Source organism: Ambystoma mexicanum, chromosome 6p (genome assembly GCF_040938575.1).
Source record: "Ambystoma mexicanum isolate Mex_15411 chromosome 6p, UKY_AmexF1_1, whole genome shotgun sequence".
In the NCBI taxonomy this organism is placed as follows: domain Eukaryota; kingdom Metazoa; phylum Chordata; class Amphibia; order Caudata; family Ambystomatidae; genus Ambystoma; species Ambystoma mexicanum.
In genome coordinates, this window is record NC_090935.1 from 1,203,466,920 (window position 1) to 1,203,480,203 (window position 13,284).

Consider the following 13,284-nt stretch of genomic DNA (forward strand, 5'->3'; position numbering starts at 1 on the left):
AAGGGATTGTTTATATACCATTGTGACCTTTATGAAAATACTGTACAATATGAATGTAATATTGTGATGTATATTTTTTTAAGTCCCCTTTTTAGTAAAAAAAACAAAGACATGTATTGAAGTATTTGTGTCTATCATATGGTCATGACTAAGATACTCCTAGCACTTACCCAGTTTGCCTTTAAGAACTTTGGAATTATTGTTTGTATATTTACAAAACCTAGAGTGTGCTTGAGTTGCGCGTGTTCCACAGACAGTGGACACAGTTTCCTTTCGTTCCATTGAGCCATTAGGCCCAGTGATCCCATTTATGTGTTGTGCTTCGCCTTCACCTTTTTAGTATGGTCTCCAGTAACCGGCCTTGCCAGTCACCTTCCCCGTAACGTCTAGCTTTTACCTTCCTGTTCAAAAATTGGGGTTCTCATTCTGCCAGGTCATAGAATTTCTGTCTATGTTCTTTTATGAGGCCTAGGAGTGAGTTATCCGGTGTTTTAGCATATTTATTTTCTAAGTCTTTGAGGGCACTTTCTGTCTCGTTCCGCTCGCGTCTAGTGGTTTTTAAGATACCGGATGTCGATGCAATTGTTTTCCCTCTGTACCATACTTTGAATGTTTCCCATATTGTCGAGAACCTATCAACTGTGCCCTCATTGTCAGAAAAAAAGCATTTAATGTCTATTCTCAGGATTTCCACCATGGAGTCATCCCTAAAGCGGCGGGGGCCATTCTCCATATGCGGGTTGGTCTTGGCGACTGGGTCTGTTTGAGTTTGAGCATAACTGGGGAGTGGTCCGACCATGTGCGTGGTAGTATGTCCGTTTTGGTCACTTCCCCTACCCAGGCCTCGGACATGAGCCACCAATCGATCCTGGAATGTGTGTCGTGCACTGTAGAATAGTAAGTGAATTCTGGGATCGAGCAGTGAAGTATGCGCCAAATATCAGTTAGTTCGTATTGTCATGATTTACTTGATAGTGAGAGAGGTCCTGGTAGTGTTCCTATGTTTGGTGCTGGATCTGTCCATGTTTGGATTAAATATTGTATTGAAATATCCACCCCATAGTATTGGAATATCTGGGTCCTGACTCAGTATGGTTGCTATTTCAGTTTAGAACATGGGTTGGTCTGTGTTAGGGCTGTATGTGTTTACGAGGGTTAGTGATCGATTATTGATCATGCCTTTGACTATAACGTATCTGCCCTCTGGGTCAAAATGTACTGCACCAGTTCTGAAGTTAATGCTCTTGTGTATAAATGTTATTACTCCCCTCGCCAGTGATGATTTGTCAGTGAAGAACCTGTTCGTCCCCCAACTCTGTGTGATTTGAGTGTGTGTGGCTTTTAATGCGTGTGTGTCCTGTAGCATTACTATGTTGGGTGCGTGATGTTCTAGGTATGCCCACATTTTCCTTGCTTTAATCGGTTTGTTCAGGCCTCTCATGTTCCATGAAAGTAATGGAAGGTTTGTCGCAATATCGTTTTACATTTGTGTCAAGTATATTGCCATGTCTATAGCTCAGTTTAATCGATTTCAAACAGAATCTATCCTGGATGTCGTCTGACATTGTTTTCTCGGTTTTCTCTTCCAGAACTGCCGGGCTTCCAACAGCCCAGCTTGTTAAAACATTTAACATTAACCAAACTAATCCCCTTCTCCCCTCGCTCCCCCCCACCCTCGCCATCAGCCCCAACACGGTGATGTACCCATTGTGAACTTTTGGTTAAACCTTGGGAGGGCATGTTGATCACCTGGACCGACTATACGGCTCATCGTGTCCAATTCGGGATTGTTGTTTGTCGCTGTGCCTCGGAGTATGAGGGTTAAGAGTCGTCATTGAAGATCTGGTGTTCTCTCTCAGTCATTATTGTATCGGCGGTCTCCTTCGTTGCTTTGTGCTGCCTCCTGCTCTGTACTTGGCTGATGTGGGAGTAAGGATATTGATGATTCCACGTAAGACAGTGCCTGCTCTGGGTTATCAAAGAAGTGGGCCTTCACGCTGTGTTGTATCTTCAGTCTGGCTGGGAACATGAGGGAGTATGGTACTTTCCGGGCCCGAAGCAGGCGTTTTACTGCTTCGTAGGATATTGTTTGCGTTTGTACACTGGCGGAGAAGTGTGGAAGATTGAATCTTAGAGTGCCTTTCACTCTTGACAGTCGTAGTATCGTATCTCTGTCCCTGTAATTTAATAAACGGGCTATTATCGTTCTCGGAGGTGCTCCCGGGCGTGGAGGTGGTGCTAGTGTCCAGTGCGCTCTCTCGACCAGGAACTGTGCGGATAGCTTCAAGGGCTCAAGCATATCTCCGAGGAGTTTCTCTATGAACATCTCCATGGAGCCTCTGCATGCCGCCTCTGGAATCCCCACTACGCGGATGTTGTTGCGCCTTGATCGTGACTCCAAATCCTCACATTTGTTCATTACTCTTTTTAGTTCAGTTGGGATTATCGATATAGTCTGGTCATGGCATTGTATTGTGTCTCATTCGCTCCTATTTGTGCTTCAGCTTCATTGATGCAACCACTCTTTTTCAATTTTAGCTTTCAGTGATCCTATTGTTCCTACAATATCATCCAGTTTAACGTTGATGGCAAGAAATCCGTTCTGCATGGTTTGCAGTAGTTGGTCGTCCCTGGGACAGTCGCTGTTACTGTCCATTGTGGAGGCTTCTAAGGGAGGAGGAGTGAATGAAGCTGCTGGCAAAGTGCCTGTGAAAGAATCCACCAGGCCCCCTTTTTTTTTTTTTTTTTTTTTTTTTTTTTTTGCGCCTTTCATCATTGTATTAAGCGTGTCCCGAGGACAGGCGTGAGCTTGACTCCTTTGTCTGTACAGTGCTGGCTGCGTGCTGCGTTGAGGGGGTACCCAGCGGCATATCCCTTGTATGTATGGCCATGAGCAAGGGCCCCTTTAGGTCAAGTTCAAATTTCAAGTTGGTCGTTGGTGGTGGATTATCAGGGGGTCCCTGTGTAGTTTGGATGGGGACGTGGTATACTTATGGCCTTGTCACAGCCTCCTCCCTTAATACCGTGGATTATTCATTGACAAGTGGTCTTGAAGCCTTAATGGTGGGCACAATTGATATGACCCAGTCCTGCGCGATTCAGGTGTCGGCTGAGTTGTAGGGTCTTGCGTTTTATGTGTCGAAGGAACCGTTTGTCTCAGGGCAGACGGGTGTAGTACCTCAATCCCTTGAGGAATTTCCGAGAGTGAATGGAGGGTTGGGATTGTAACGCAGATCCGATTGAGATTATGTGATGCACCTAAGAGCGTTCATGCTTGTTTGTGTGGGGTCAAATGCACATTCCTGTTCAGTTGGTATTGCTGTACCTTTCTTGTGGCCGCAGTGTTAATCGATCTGTTCTTATCGAGTCCTTCTGTTTGCTCGGTCTGATTATGCGCGAGTTGGACCGTTCGAAGTAGTTACACTCCTGACCTGTTTGATGAATGCCTTGGCAGCCTTCCGATGCAGACCCGGAGAGCAGGTCAGGCACCCTCGCCTGGGTGACCTACTGGTCGCTGTTGTTGAGTCTCTTGCTGTGCCACAAGTGCAGGATACGGATCAGCCACTGCTGGGGGTACGGCTATGGCCTGATCTCTGGACCCGCATCAGTTGTAGCCTTCTGTCTTGCTTTTCTCTGCCAATGGTGAGGACCGGGTCCTAGGCTGTGGCACGGTGCCTTCGTGTGTCCGCACCACCGGTCTTTGCGACGGTGCCTCTCAGCAGTTGTCTGCGTGCCCATACCTCCTAATGGGTTGCTTCGTGTGATACGGTTTATACGTGTTGGATCGTTGCAGGGGTGTGGTTCGGGCACTCAGTTATTGGGGCCGTTTTGTTCACTGGTGATTGAGTCTGTTTGGCGCTTGTATCGGTGTGCACTCCCCCTTAGCTTTTCGTTCATTATGAATAGTAGCTGTGTGGTGTATCCCCAGCCAAGGCTTAGGATCTGCCGACTGTGTCTGATCCGATGAAATGCATCACAGTGCTCCCTTCACTGTTTACGGTGGCGGTACGGATAGCAGAGTGTAGGCCTTATTGGGTAAATGGTGTAGACTCACAGCGGGTGGCGTTGTGGTCGGGTGCTGGTCGCCTCTTGTTTATATTGTAATGTTCGAATCCCTTCTAGTTAGTCGTTTGGGTCACAGTCTTGGTAGGTTATGTCGTGCATTCCCCGTTATGGACTTGCCCAGCTGGGGTCGGGTTGCCGTGGTTCTCAGCCCCGGTCTCAGTGGGAACCCAGGGGCATGTATCGGGGCTGCTGGAGCAAGTCTCACCTCAGTCGGATCGAGTAGGGTCGTGGCGAAGATGTTTGTGCCGCGTGTGTGCCGGTGTGCACCCCAGGCCGCAGCGTTCTCAATGCCGTCCGGGGTGGCTATGGACGTATACAGCGTCCAGGTGATGGGTGCAGTCGCAGCGGTTCGGAGCAGTTTGGTGCTGGATCCCTGTCTCGCACTCACCGAGGGATGTCATAGTTGTCTCGGACTCTTTATTTCACCTCCCTCCTCGATGCCGCATCGGCGGTACCCGGCACCTTTTCAGGGGCGCGCGTGGATCCTTGTGGTGTCTGTTTTTTCACCAAACTCGAGGAATGTATTCGTTATCGGTTCCCATTCACCTCAGGCTCTTCAAAAGTGTGGAGTTATAGCCGGCGATGACGAATAATACTAAGGATTAATATTGGGCACTGAGCTCTCCCTTTAGGCGGCCATCTTAATCGGCTGCTCAACAGCGCCCACCTACCTTCCTCTTTCAAATCAGGCTTGATAACTAATCTGTGTGATATTCCTTTTATTAATATTGTAAAGAACAAACTGGGGCTTAAAAATAAAAAGCAAACTCGGAAAACTGATTTTGACATAAGGGACTTCAAGTCCCATAATTCCTTAGGTACTGGGACGAAGAAGAGGGCTGAAAAGGTACAATGTTGGAGGAGTGGCCAGTTCATTAATTTGAATGACCCACACCTGAGGGAGAATGAGAGGCTTAAAAAGCCCCCTCAGGTGCAGGCCATCGAGAAAGCAGGAAAGCAGAGGAGTAGAGAGCAGCATGGTACTTGCTTGCAGCCTAAGCAGAAGCTGGGAGAGAGAGAAGAGGCAGGGGCCACTGGGCGGTATAAGATGGTTGCCGGTCCTGAGAGGGTCAGGGACTCTCGAATCCTGAAGTGCAGAGGCTGCGCAGCGGGAAGTGAAGGCAAGGGAAGTTTTCGTTCCCAGAAGGCCATCTCAGGTGGCTGGGGTGCACCCGATGAACCGAGGCGGTCTCTGATGGCTGGCGTGCACCAGAGGGTCTCCAAAGAGAAAGGGGCTCCTGTTGCAGGTGGCGTGGGCCAAAGCAGACCCCAAGAAGCAGTTTGTTGGGTCGCAAAGAGACACTGAAGATGATGACCTCTGTGCAGCAAAGAGACCGGAGTTGCAAGGCTCATCCGGTGTGTCTACATGCTGATAGTAGGCCTAGGGCACTACTTACCTTTTAGTGTGCCCCAGACAGGCATTCAGTTGAAGAGCAGCACTTGCGTGTGAGTGAAAGTCATCCTAAAATTATTATTGAATAGCGAACAATTGGAAAGCGGCGAACACAGCACTCGCGGGTGAGTGAAAGCGTTCCCAAAGCAGTTTTAAATACGTAATCATTAAGCAGCAGCGGAAATCATGTAAAGCAAAGCCAATTGACTATAACTTTAGATGTGTAAGTCGATGGAAAACCCAACCACCCGATGGTGCAATATTGTTGAAGGGTAATGCCCACCAGTATTGGCCAAGCCAAAAGTCTCTGAAATCAGGGCAGATACAAACTTACCAACATTGTCAACAACAGAAAGAGGCAAACAAAAGATCTGAGTGGTGAAACCTGTTGCCCATATTTTATACAACATTGGGTAAATGGTGTAGACTCACATTACCAAAGCCAAGAAAGAGGCAGAGAAAGACCTTATGCTTGTCAATGTTTGGTTGGCACTGTAGTGGGGAAACAAGAGTGACAGAAAGAGGCTGCCCTTCTGGAAAAGATATTCAGAAGGGGAGGAACATTATTTATTGAAGAGTATTAAAGAGTACAAATGTGAATTTTGCTTTCCCTAAAGAGTTTTTAAGAGTTTTGAAGCTGCAATTTGGTGAATACTGCAAAGCTGTTGTGAACCTCTTGTCACTTTACCTTAACTACAAAAGCCCTTGTTGTGAAACACTGTTTGGGCAGGGGAATATACACGGATGGCACACCTTTTAGAGGTAGTGGCCCTGGCATGGAAGTGAACCAGGTGGAAGTTCAGGAAATGCTACAATGTGGTTTTGACCAGAGACATTTTATGTGCTTGCGCTACTAAAGAAAGTAGCTGTGGAAAGCTGCCAAGGAGTTGTTTCTTTAAACGTATCAGTTGTGACAAATCATCCTGACCAAAACCATTTTTGTTCCTACTGATGAACTGCGAATTTGTTCTTTATCTGAAGAAGCTAAAGTATATAAGGAAGAAGAGCCTTTTTCTTTACATTGTTGAAACATCAACTTTTTGTTGAACAATTGAACTTGCAAAGAACTGTGTTGGAACTTTGTTTCAGACAAGGATTTCCTTATTTTCTTTTCTTGAACTGTGAAGCAGAAAGCTGGGGAAGGGGAATCTCCCCAGATTCTAAGAGACTGTGGTTACAATCAATATGGTTTTGAACTGTCATGCATGTTCTTATTCATTTGTTGTATGTGTAAGTGACAGTTATCCTTTATTAGAGTTTCCTTTAGTTATTTTAGGCAAGGAAATCCTTGTTAGGGTAGGGATAGTGAGGAGTTTATGCAACCTTGTTATAATAATAAAATGGCATTTGTTTAGAAAACCTTAAAGTGGTGTGCCGCACATTTCTGACCCCTCACACAAAACGCTGGACACTGAAAAGTGGTCAAGCGTTGTCTTGACAGCTCTCCCAGATGGCAAGGTTTGCGCTGGTAAGCAGACCAGTGGTCTGCAAATAACAGAAAGCTTGATTGTACTGGATGCAGGAACAGCACTCAAGGACAACAGACAAATGATGCAGGGCTAGGAAAAGGAAGAAGCGTCAGCAGGCCAAGGTGAAAAAGCTCAGGGAATAGCAGGAGGAGCCAGCAGAAAAAGACCAGAACAAGAGCAAACAAGAACAGGAAGAAGGAAGTAGGTGCAGCAGCAAGGCAAAATGAACCTGTGGTTCCACAAGAAGCAGTAGTGTTGCAACGCAGGGAGCTTTGGAAGAGGAACACATAAATACTGCTGTGTGTCGAGCAGGGCATTGCACCACTTTCCGTCATATCTGCCATCTTGGTAGGGATGCAGTGCGGTGCCGCATACGGATGCTGGTGGCGTCGGATTGACAGTGTCAAGCCTGGAGGGGAGGTCTGAAAACTCCTCCCTAACCTTGGAAGCCGAATCGAGTACGACCCTTGCACCGTGGTTGGCACGGGTGCCTGGCGAGATACTAACAGGCCAGCATGCAGCAGCCAATGCGGCGAAGAGGATTAGGGAGATGTTGTGGACATCTATAGGGGTGGATAGAGAAACCGGGAAGATGTAGAGGAAACGTGATTGGATGGGTAAGGTGTTCAAAAGGGTAGTTACAAACACATACACAACCATACACTTTCTAGACCTTATTTTGACTCTCAAATCCTACTGCCCCTACCTAGTGGTGAAACTATAATATGCTGTAAATCTCACAGACTACTTCCAGCACTGCTGGATTGAACCCAAGTAAAGTAGCATGTGAAATGGAAGCTGGCAGCACATGGAAACCCTTGAACACACAGAATGCAGCATGTAACGTGGAACCTTAGACAAACATGATGTAGCACATTATAATGCTGCACATAATGTGGAGACTTAAAGAAGCGTGATGCAGCACATGAAATGAACACTGGAACACACGTAATTCAGCCCCTTCCTGGGATGCATAACAAACACAGTGGGGAACATGAAAATGGCAGCTAAAACGAACATAATGCAGTACATGAGATGGCAACATGAGAGAAGCAACATTGCACCATCGACATTCTGCGGAACCTATTCTCCTATGCCCGGCTCCAACAGTAGCATGCCCGTATGCATCAATAATGCCAAAAATGTTTGACACCCTGCTTGCCCCTAAGCGCAACCCGTTACTTCACAGGGCAACTCCACAAGCAGACTCCTTGATTCAAATACTTGGAATGTCTTTAAATCACCCCTTCATATCAGCGTCATAACGAGGTTGCAAAATTCAGGGTACTTATCTTATGCTCAGGACGGCCTTGGTCACCCAGAGCAGAAGAAATGGGGCAGTGAATTCTCTCGGCATCCGTAGCAGCTCTCGGTAGGATCTGCTCTCCTAGCATGCTGCCCAACTCACCGCCACAGCCCGGATTGGCTCACCGTTCACACCGCTTACCCGTGCCTCATCAGGACCTTGCACGGGCGAGCAACTTTCTTAAGAAGCCCAGGAGCTTGTGTGCTTGCGTCCAGACGCAGCCGCCCCAAATCCTCCTGGGTTTTGTAGCCCCATTTTTAAAAAAACACGGTCCGGGGTCCCAACACAATGTACCTCCAGGGCTCATTAGCCTGCGCTTGGTGGTACCGGCCAGAGCAGGCCTGTCCAGGTTGGAAAATGGCCCCTAGCTTGCCCTTAACAGACAGGAGCTTTGTGAGATCTAGAGTTACTCAGTTTTGGTTGGGTAATGCATCCAAGAACGTCAAACTTTACCTGCTTGCTGGTTCTTGGTTTATGCTGGTAAACCTCTGTTTTAGAGGTTTTCCCATGTATGTAATTGAAGCGTGTTGGGTAGTGGACGCACTGAGAATGTAGGAGTAAAGTCAATGTTATCAAAGTAAGAACTTCTGTACTCCTTCAGTGAACTCCCTGTCTTTTACCTAACTCCCCTAAAATTAATCTACCACTCCTCTATCCGTACTCTATTTCTCCTCGGCCCTCGAGACTCTATTTCTTCCTCTCTCTCTCAACTTGACTGGCTTCCATTCCTCTCACAACTGAAATTTCAATTCCTCTGTCTTGTCTACAAATCTCTCCATGACCTGGCGCCCTCCTACCTTTCCTCCCTCCTCTAATTTTACTCCCCCACCCCCGCTCTCTCCACTCAGCAAACCTCTGCCTCCTCACTGTACCCCCAGCACCATGTGCCTTCTCACGCTTCCGCTCCTTCCAACTCTTGGCCCCCCTACACTGGAACTCCCTCCCGCTCTCCATCCGCTCCACCCCTACCTACTCCTTCCGCCACTCCCTGAAAGCCCATCTTCTTCACTCCCCCCTGACTACCCTTCCCTACCCTCCTACCCTTGCCCCCTTCCTTTCCCCCATCCTCTCTCCTTCCCCTCTGACCTTAAATTGGTAACAAATACTACTTAAGGGCAATGAGGACACCAGATCACTTCCCTTCCCTTCCCCTCCTTCCTCCCCCTCCCTCCCCCTACCTCAAATCCTACACCGTAACTCCCTTCACCTACCCCCTCCTCGGCCCTCCCCACACCCTCTCCCCCCTGTAAATAGTTCTACTTATTGTTATAATGACCTGTTCATGTTTGTAAATATGCTTCTCTCACTATTGTACCTGTTGTTATATTGTAAAGCGCTTTGGCTTAAAGCACTATATAAATTCAATAAACATAAACTCCTTCTTTCTTTATGCATTCCATTGTCTTACTTCACTATTGGTCCTTCGATATTCATCCCTCTGTTGGCAGAGTTAAAAAATAGCTGGGAAGCTTCGAAGGCAGGTAATGTGTGTTCAGCCTTTGCATGTGGAGGTAGACACCTTTTCTGGTCTTCAGTTGCTATGGGACTATAATGCCTCTCCTTTAACGGGACTATCTTCACACAAACACAGAGAAGGGCGCAGAAGGATTCCAAGTATCAAAGTCACTGTAGAGAAATAAATATTCTTTTATATAGTGGTCAGTATCACTGATTGTCTTCTATGTGCTCCCAATTCTGGCAACTGGTGGTACTGATTCACTGGGACTTTACATGATTTGCTAAATCGCACACAGAGCATTGGAAGCAAAGTTAAAACGAATGTCTACTGGTTTCACAATTGAAAATAACAAATAAACCCCATCTTCTTTCTATAGAAGTAGCCATTTAAAAGATGAGTAGTCAAGCATTTACATTGGAAAACATATGTGCTCCGAAGAAAGATGGCTATATTTAGGTGGGTAGATGGAATTTCAAGGACGAGTTGCTAGTTGTGAGATGCAAAGTTCCAACTTCACTGCTGAGTGAATATATCACTCTAATGAGCAAGATAATAGTTCTCCTTTTCATCCACTGAGCATGCTTCATTTGGCATTTCTCACCACTTTTATGCTGACGATACTCAACTCTTTCTTTCTTTCTCCTCCTTCTCGCCTGACCTCCACCTGTCTCACTGCTATCAAGAACTGGATGTCCTCCCGCTTTCTCTCTCTTAACACCGATAAAACCGAAGTCCTTTTCTTCCCCTCTAACTCTCTTTCCCCTCGCTCCCCTCCTCTTTTCATTCACTTTCCTCCCTCCAATCTCCCCATCTTCCCCCAAGCTCGTAATCTAGGCGTTCTCTTTGACTCCTCTCTCACAACACATTTCACTCACCTCCCGCTCCTGCCAATACCACCTCTACAATATACGCAAAATCCGTCCCTCCCTCACATTCCACGCCACCAAACTCCTAATTTCCTCTCTCATCTTTTCCCGCCTCTTCTACTGCTCCTCTCTAATCTTTGGACTTCCCGCATCTCAGCTTACCCCTCTAAAATCCATATACCACTCTGCTGCCCATACCCTTTGTCTCCTTACCTCCCGTGACTCCATCTCTTCCTTGCTCTCTCACCTTGGCTGGCTAACTTTCCACTCACAACTAAAGTTCTACTTTCTTTGCCTTGTCTTCAAATCCCTCCATGGTCTTGCTCCTCCTTATCTCTCCTCCCTCCTCTCCTTCTACTCCCCCTCCCGCTCCCTTTGTTTCGCTGACCATTTCCTTCTCACTGTTCCTCCTTCCCCTTGCGCTTCCTCCCGTTTCCGCTCATTCCAACTCCTTGCACCCCTGCATTGGAGCTCGCTCCCTCTTACAATCCGCTCTACCACAACCTTCACCTCATTTCGCACTTCCCTTAAATCCCTCCTCCTCCATTCTCCTCCTTGAAAACTTCTCCTCTGCCCTCTTCACCCCCCCTCTTTTGACCCTCATCTGATTTCTCTCTCCCCTCTCCTACTCCTCTCTTTTCCCCTTCCATTCTCCCTCACCATGTCCATCTCCTACTCCCCCCACCTCTTCCCTCTCCCTTTCCCCCCCACCTAAGTTAATTGCTCTTTGCACTGTTTTGTTGAATGATTCATGATGTAAGTTTTGCTCTCATTGTTGAATGTTATTTTGTATTTTGTTGTTCCACTGTACAGCGCCTTGGTATAAAGCGCTATATAAATAAATCAATCAATCAATGCTAGAGAGAGATATGTTTTGTGTCTGGGAGTGTTTTTTCAGCATCATGTTCTAATTTCATATTGGTGTCTATGGTACATCCAATCAGGTAATTCTCAACAAATCATGCATGTTTTAATATACTAATACCCAGGTAATTGCAGAGATACATTAATGATTTGAACATTAAAGATGTGAACAGCCAGTAAATGTTTTATTTTTCAGAGGAATGTGATGCATAACATGGCAAATGATTTGAGGTTCTAGGTATAGTTCTAAAAAGTAATTTCAATTCCATGGCTACGAATGAAACCTGTTTGCTTGATTTTGTTTTTTGTACATCCTTTTAGCTGTCAATGCTGTGTCTCTTGGAAAGAATGGAGTGATTGAGCTTATGTTTAAGATCATTGGCCCCTTTAGTAAAAAGAATTCAAGCCTCATGAAGTGAGTACTATTTTTTACATGGGTGAATTGTTTCAATTATTCTTAGATGTTGCAAACAAAATTACTTTCAAATTCCATAAAACATGATGCGCTTTTTTTTTTTTAGATTAAAGTGTTGTGTAATGTCATGGCCCAGCAGGGAAGTGTATACAATGATTTTAATTTGTTTCACTCCCACTTTCCTAGCACTCAATAAAACCTTCTTTGTTTCTGTGTTTAAACCTTTTTCATCAATATATATTGCAAGGTCACGGAAGATTTGGACCCCCCCATAACAATACAGTTAACAGTGTTGATGATTTTGTTAACCGTAACAGAGATTAGTTAATAATGCTGTTTGTGATTTTATTTGTGATGTCATGTGTTCTTGGTACGAGTAGTATATGGTTGGGGAGCCAGTTATGATTAGGTTGCCTATGTTACCATAACTGACGCATTTCTATATTTTTTTGATTCCGTACTACATCTAGAATGTCACTTTAACAATGTTTTTTCACTAAATTTGCATGGTTTTCAAGTGTAAACTTAGTCATAACATCCCTTCAAGTAAAGTTTCTTTTTTACAGAATTTCAATTGTTTTAGAACTAAAGATGTTCCATAATGTTACTGCACTCCGTGTTACTTACTGAAAAGCCCTCCTTTTAAAAATATGACTTAACCATAACATCCATTTACCAACATTTCTTCATTGAATTTGCATGGTTTTTAAAGCATCAGCTTGACCATAGCATCCCTTTAATAATGTATTTTCATAACTGAGAGTTTCATGATGTTACGCACTGTAGGTAACTGTTTAAAATGCCCTCTTTTTACATAAATAACTTATGTCCTTATGTCGCTTTACCAAAGTCATTTTTTGTGGTGTGCACTGCTATATGTGAATACGAGCAGCACATGCGGGGGTGTGTAGGTTATGGTTGCGTTGCAGGGGTGGTATGCCCTGGTAAGCCAATCAAAGCAGCCATTGAGCATGGCCCGGTGCCAGGCCCAAAACTCCTTTTTCACCCTATTGCTGATCTGTAGGTCACTGGGACGAGAATTCACATGGAAATGGAGGGCTGAGGTGAGTATGCATGAGGCAATGGGTGACTGGGATGAAAAATATGCATGGTAATGAGGGACAGGGAAGATGAGAATGTACGTCCTTAAAAGACAGGCAATCCCTAAACAAGAATATGGGTTATCCTCCCGTTTCTCAGGAAGTTAGTCGTTTTGTTGCTTATATGGGTGTTAACTTGTACAATGACTTGCACGTTCTACACTAATGGATGATATGGTGTATGACCCTCCCTAAGCACTGCCCCCTCGTTGTGTGAATGATAAAGACCCAATCAACATTGGACCTGCAGAGGAGTGGAACCACCTGCAGAGCTGCAGAGTAGGAGAGGCCGCCTCCTCCTTGGAATGGCAAGGAGAAGCCAGCAGATGTCCGGCGTAGTAGATTGA

At 45.7% G+C, this 13,284-nt stretch overlaps 1 protein-coding gene across 4 annotated transcripts in view; it reads left to right on the forward strand.

The window, feature by feature from the left end:
- AGTPBP1 (ATP/GTP binding carboxypeptidase 1) overlaps positions 1-13,284 on the forward strand; it is a 2,604,148-nt gene that overhangs the window by 950,651 nt on the left and 1,640,213 nt on the right. For all 4 annotated transcript variants that reach the window (XM_069625853.1, XM_069625856.1, XM_069625854.1 and 1 more), the window contains one exon: positions 11,744-11,837. In XM_069625853.1, coding sequence (XP_069481954.1) covers positions 11,744-11,837 — 94 coding nt within the window. The remainder of the gene's footprint in view (positions 1-11,743; positions 11,838-13,284) is intronic.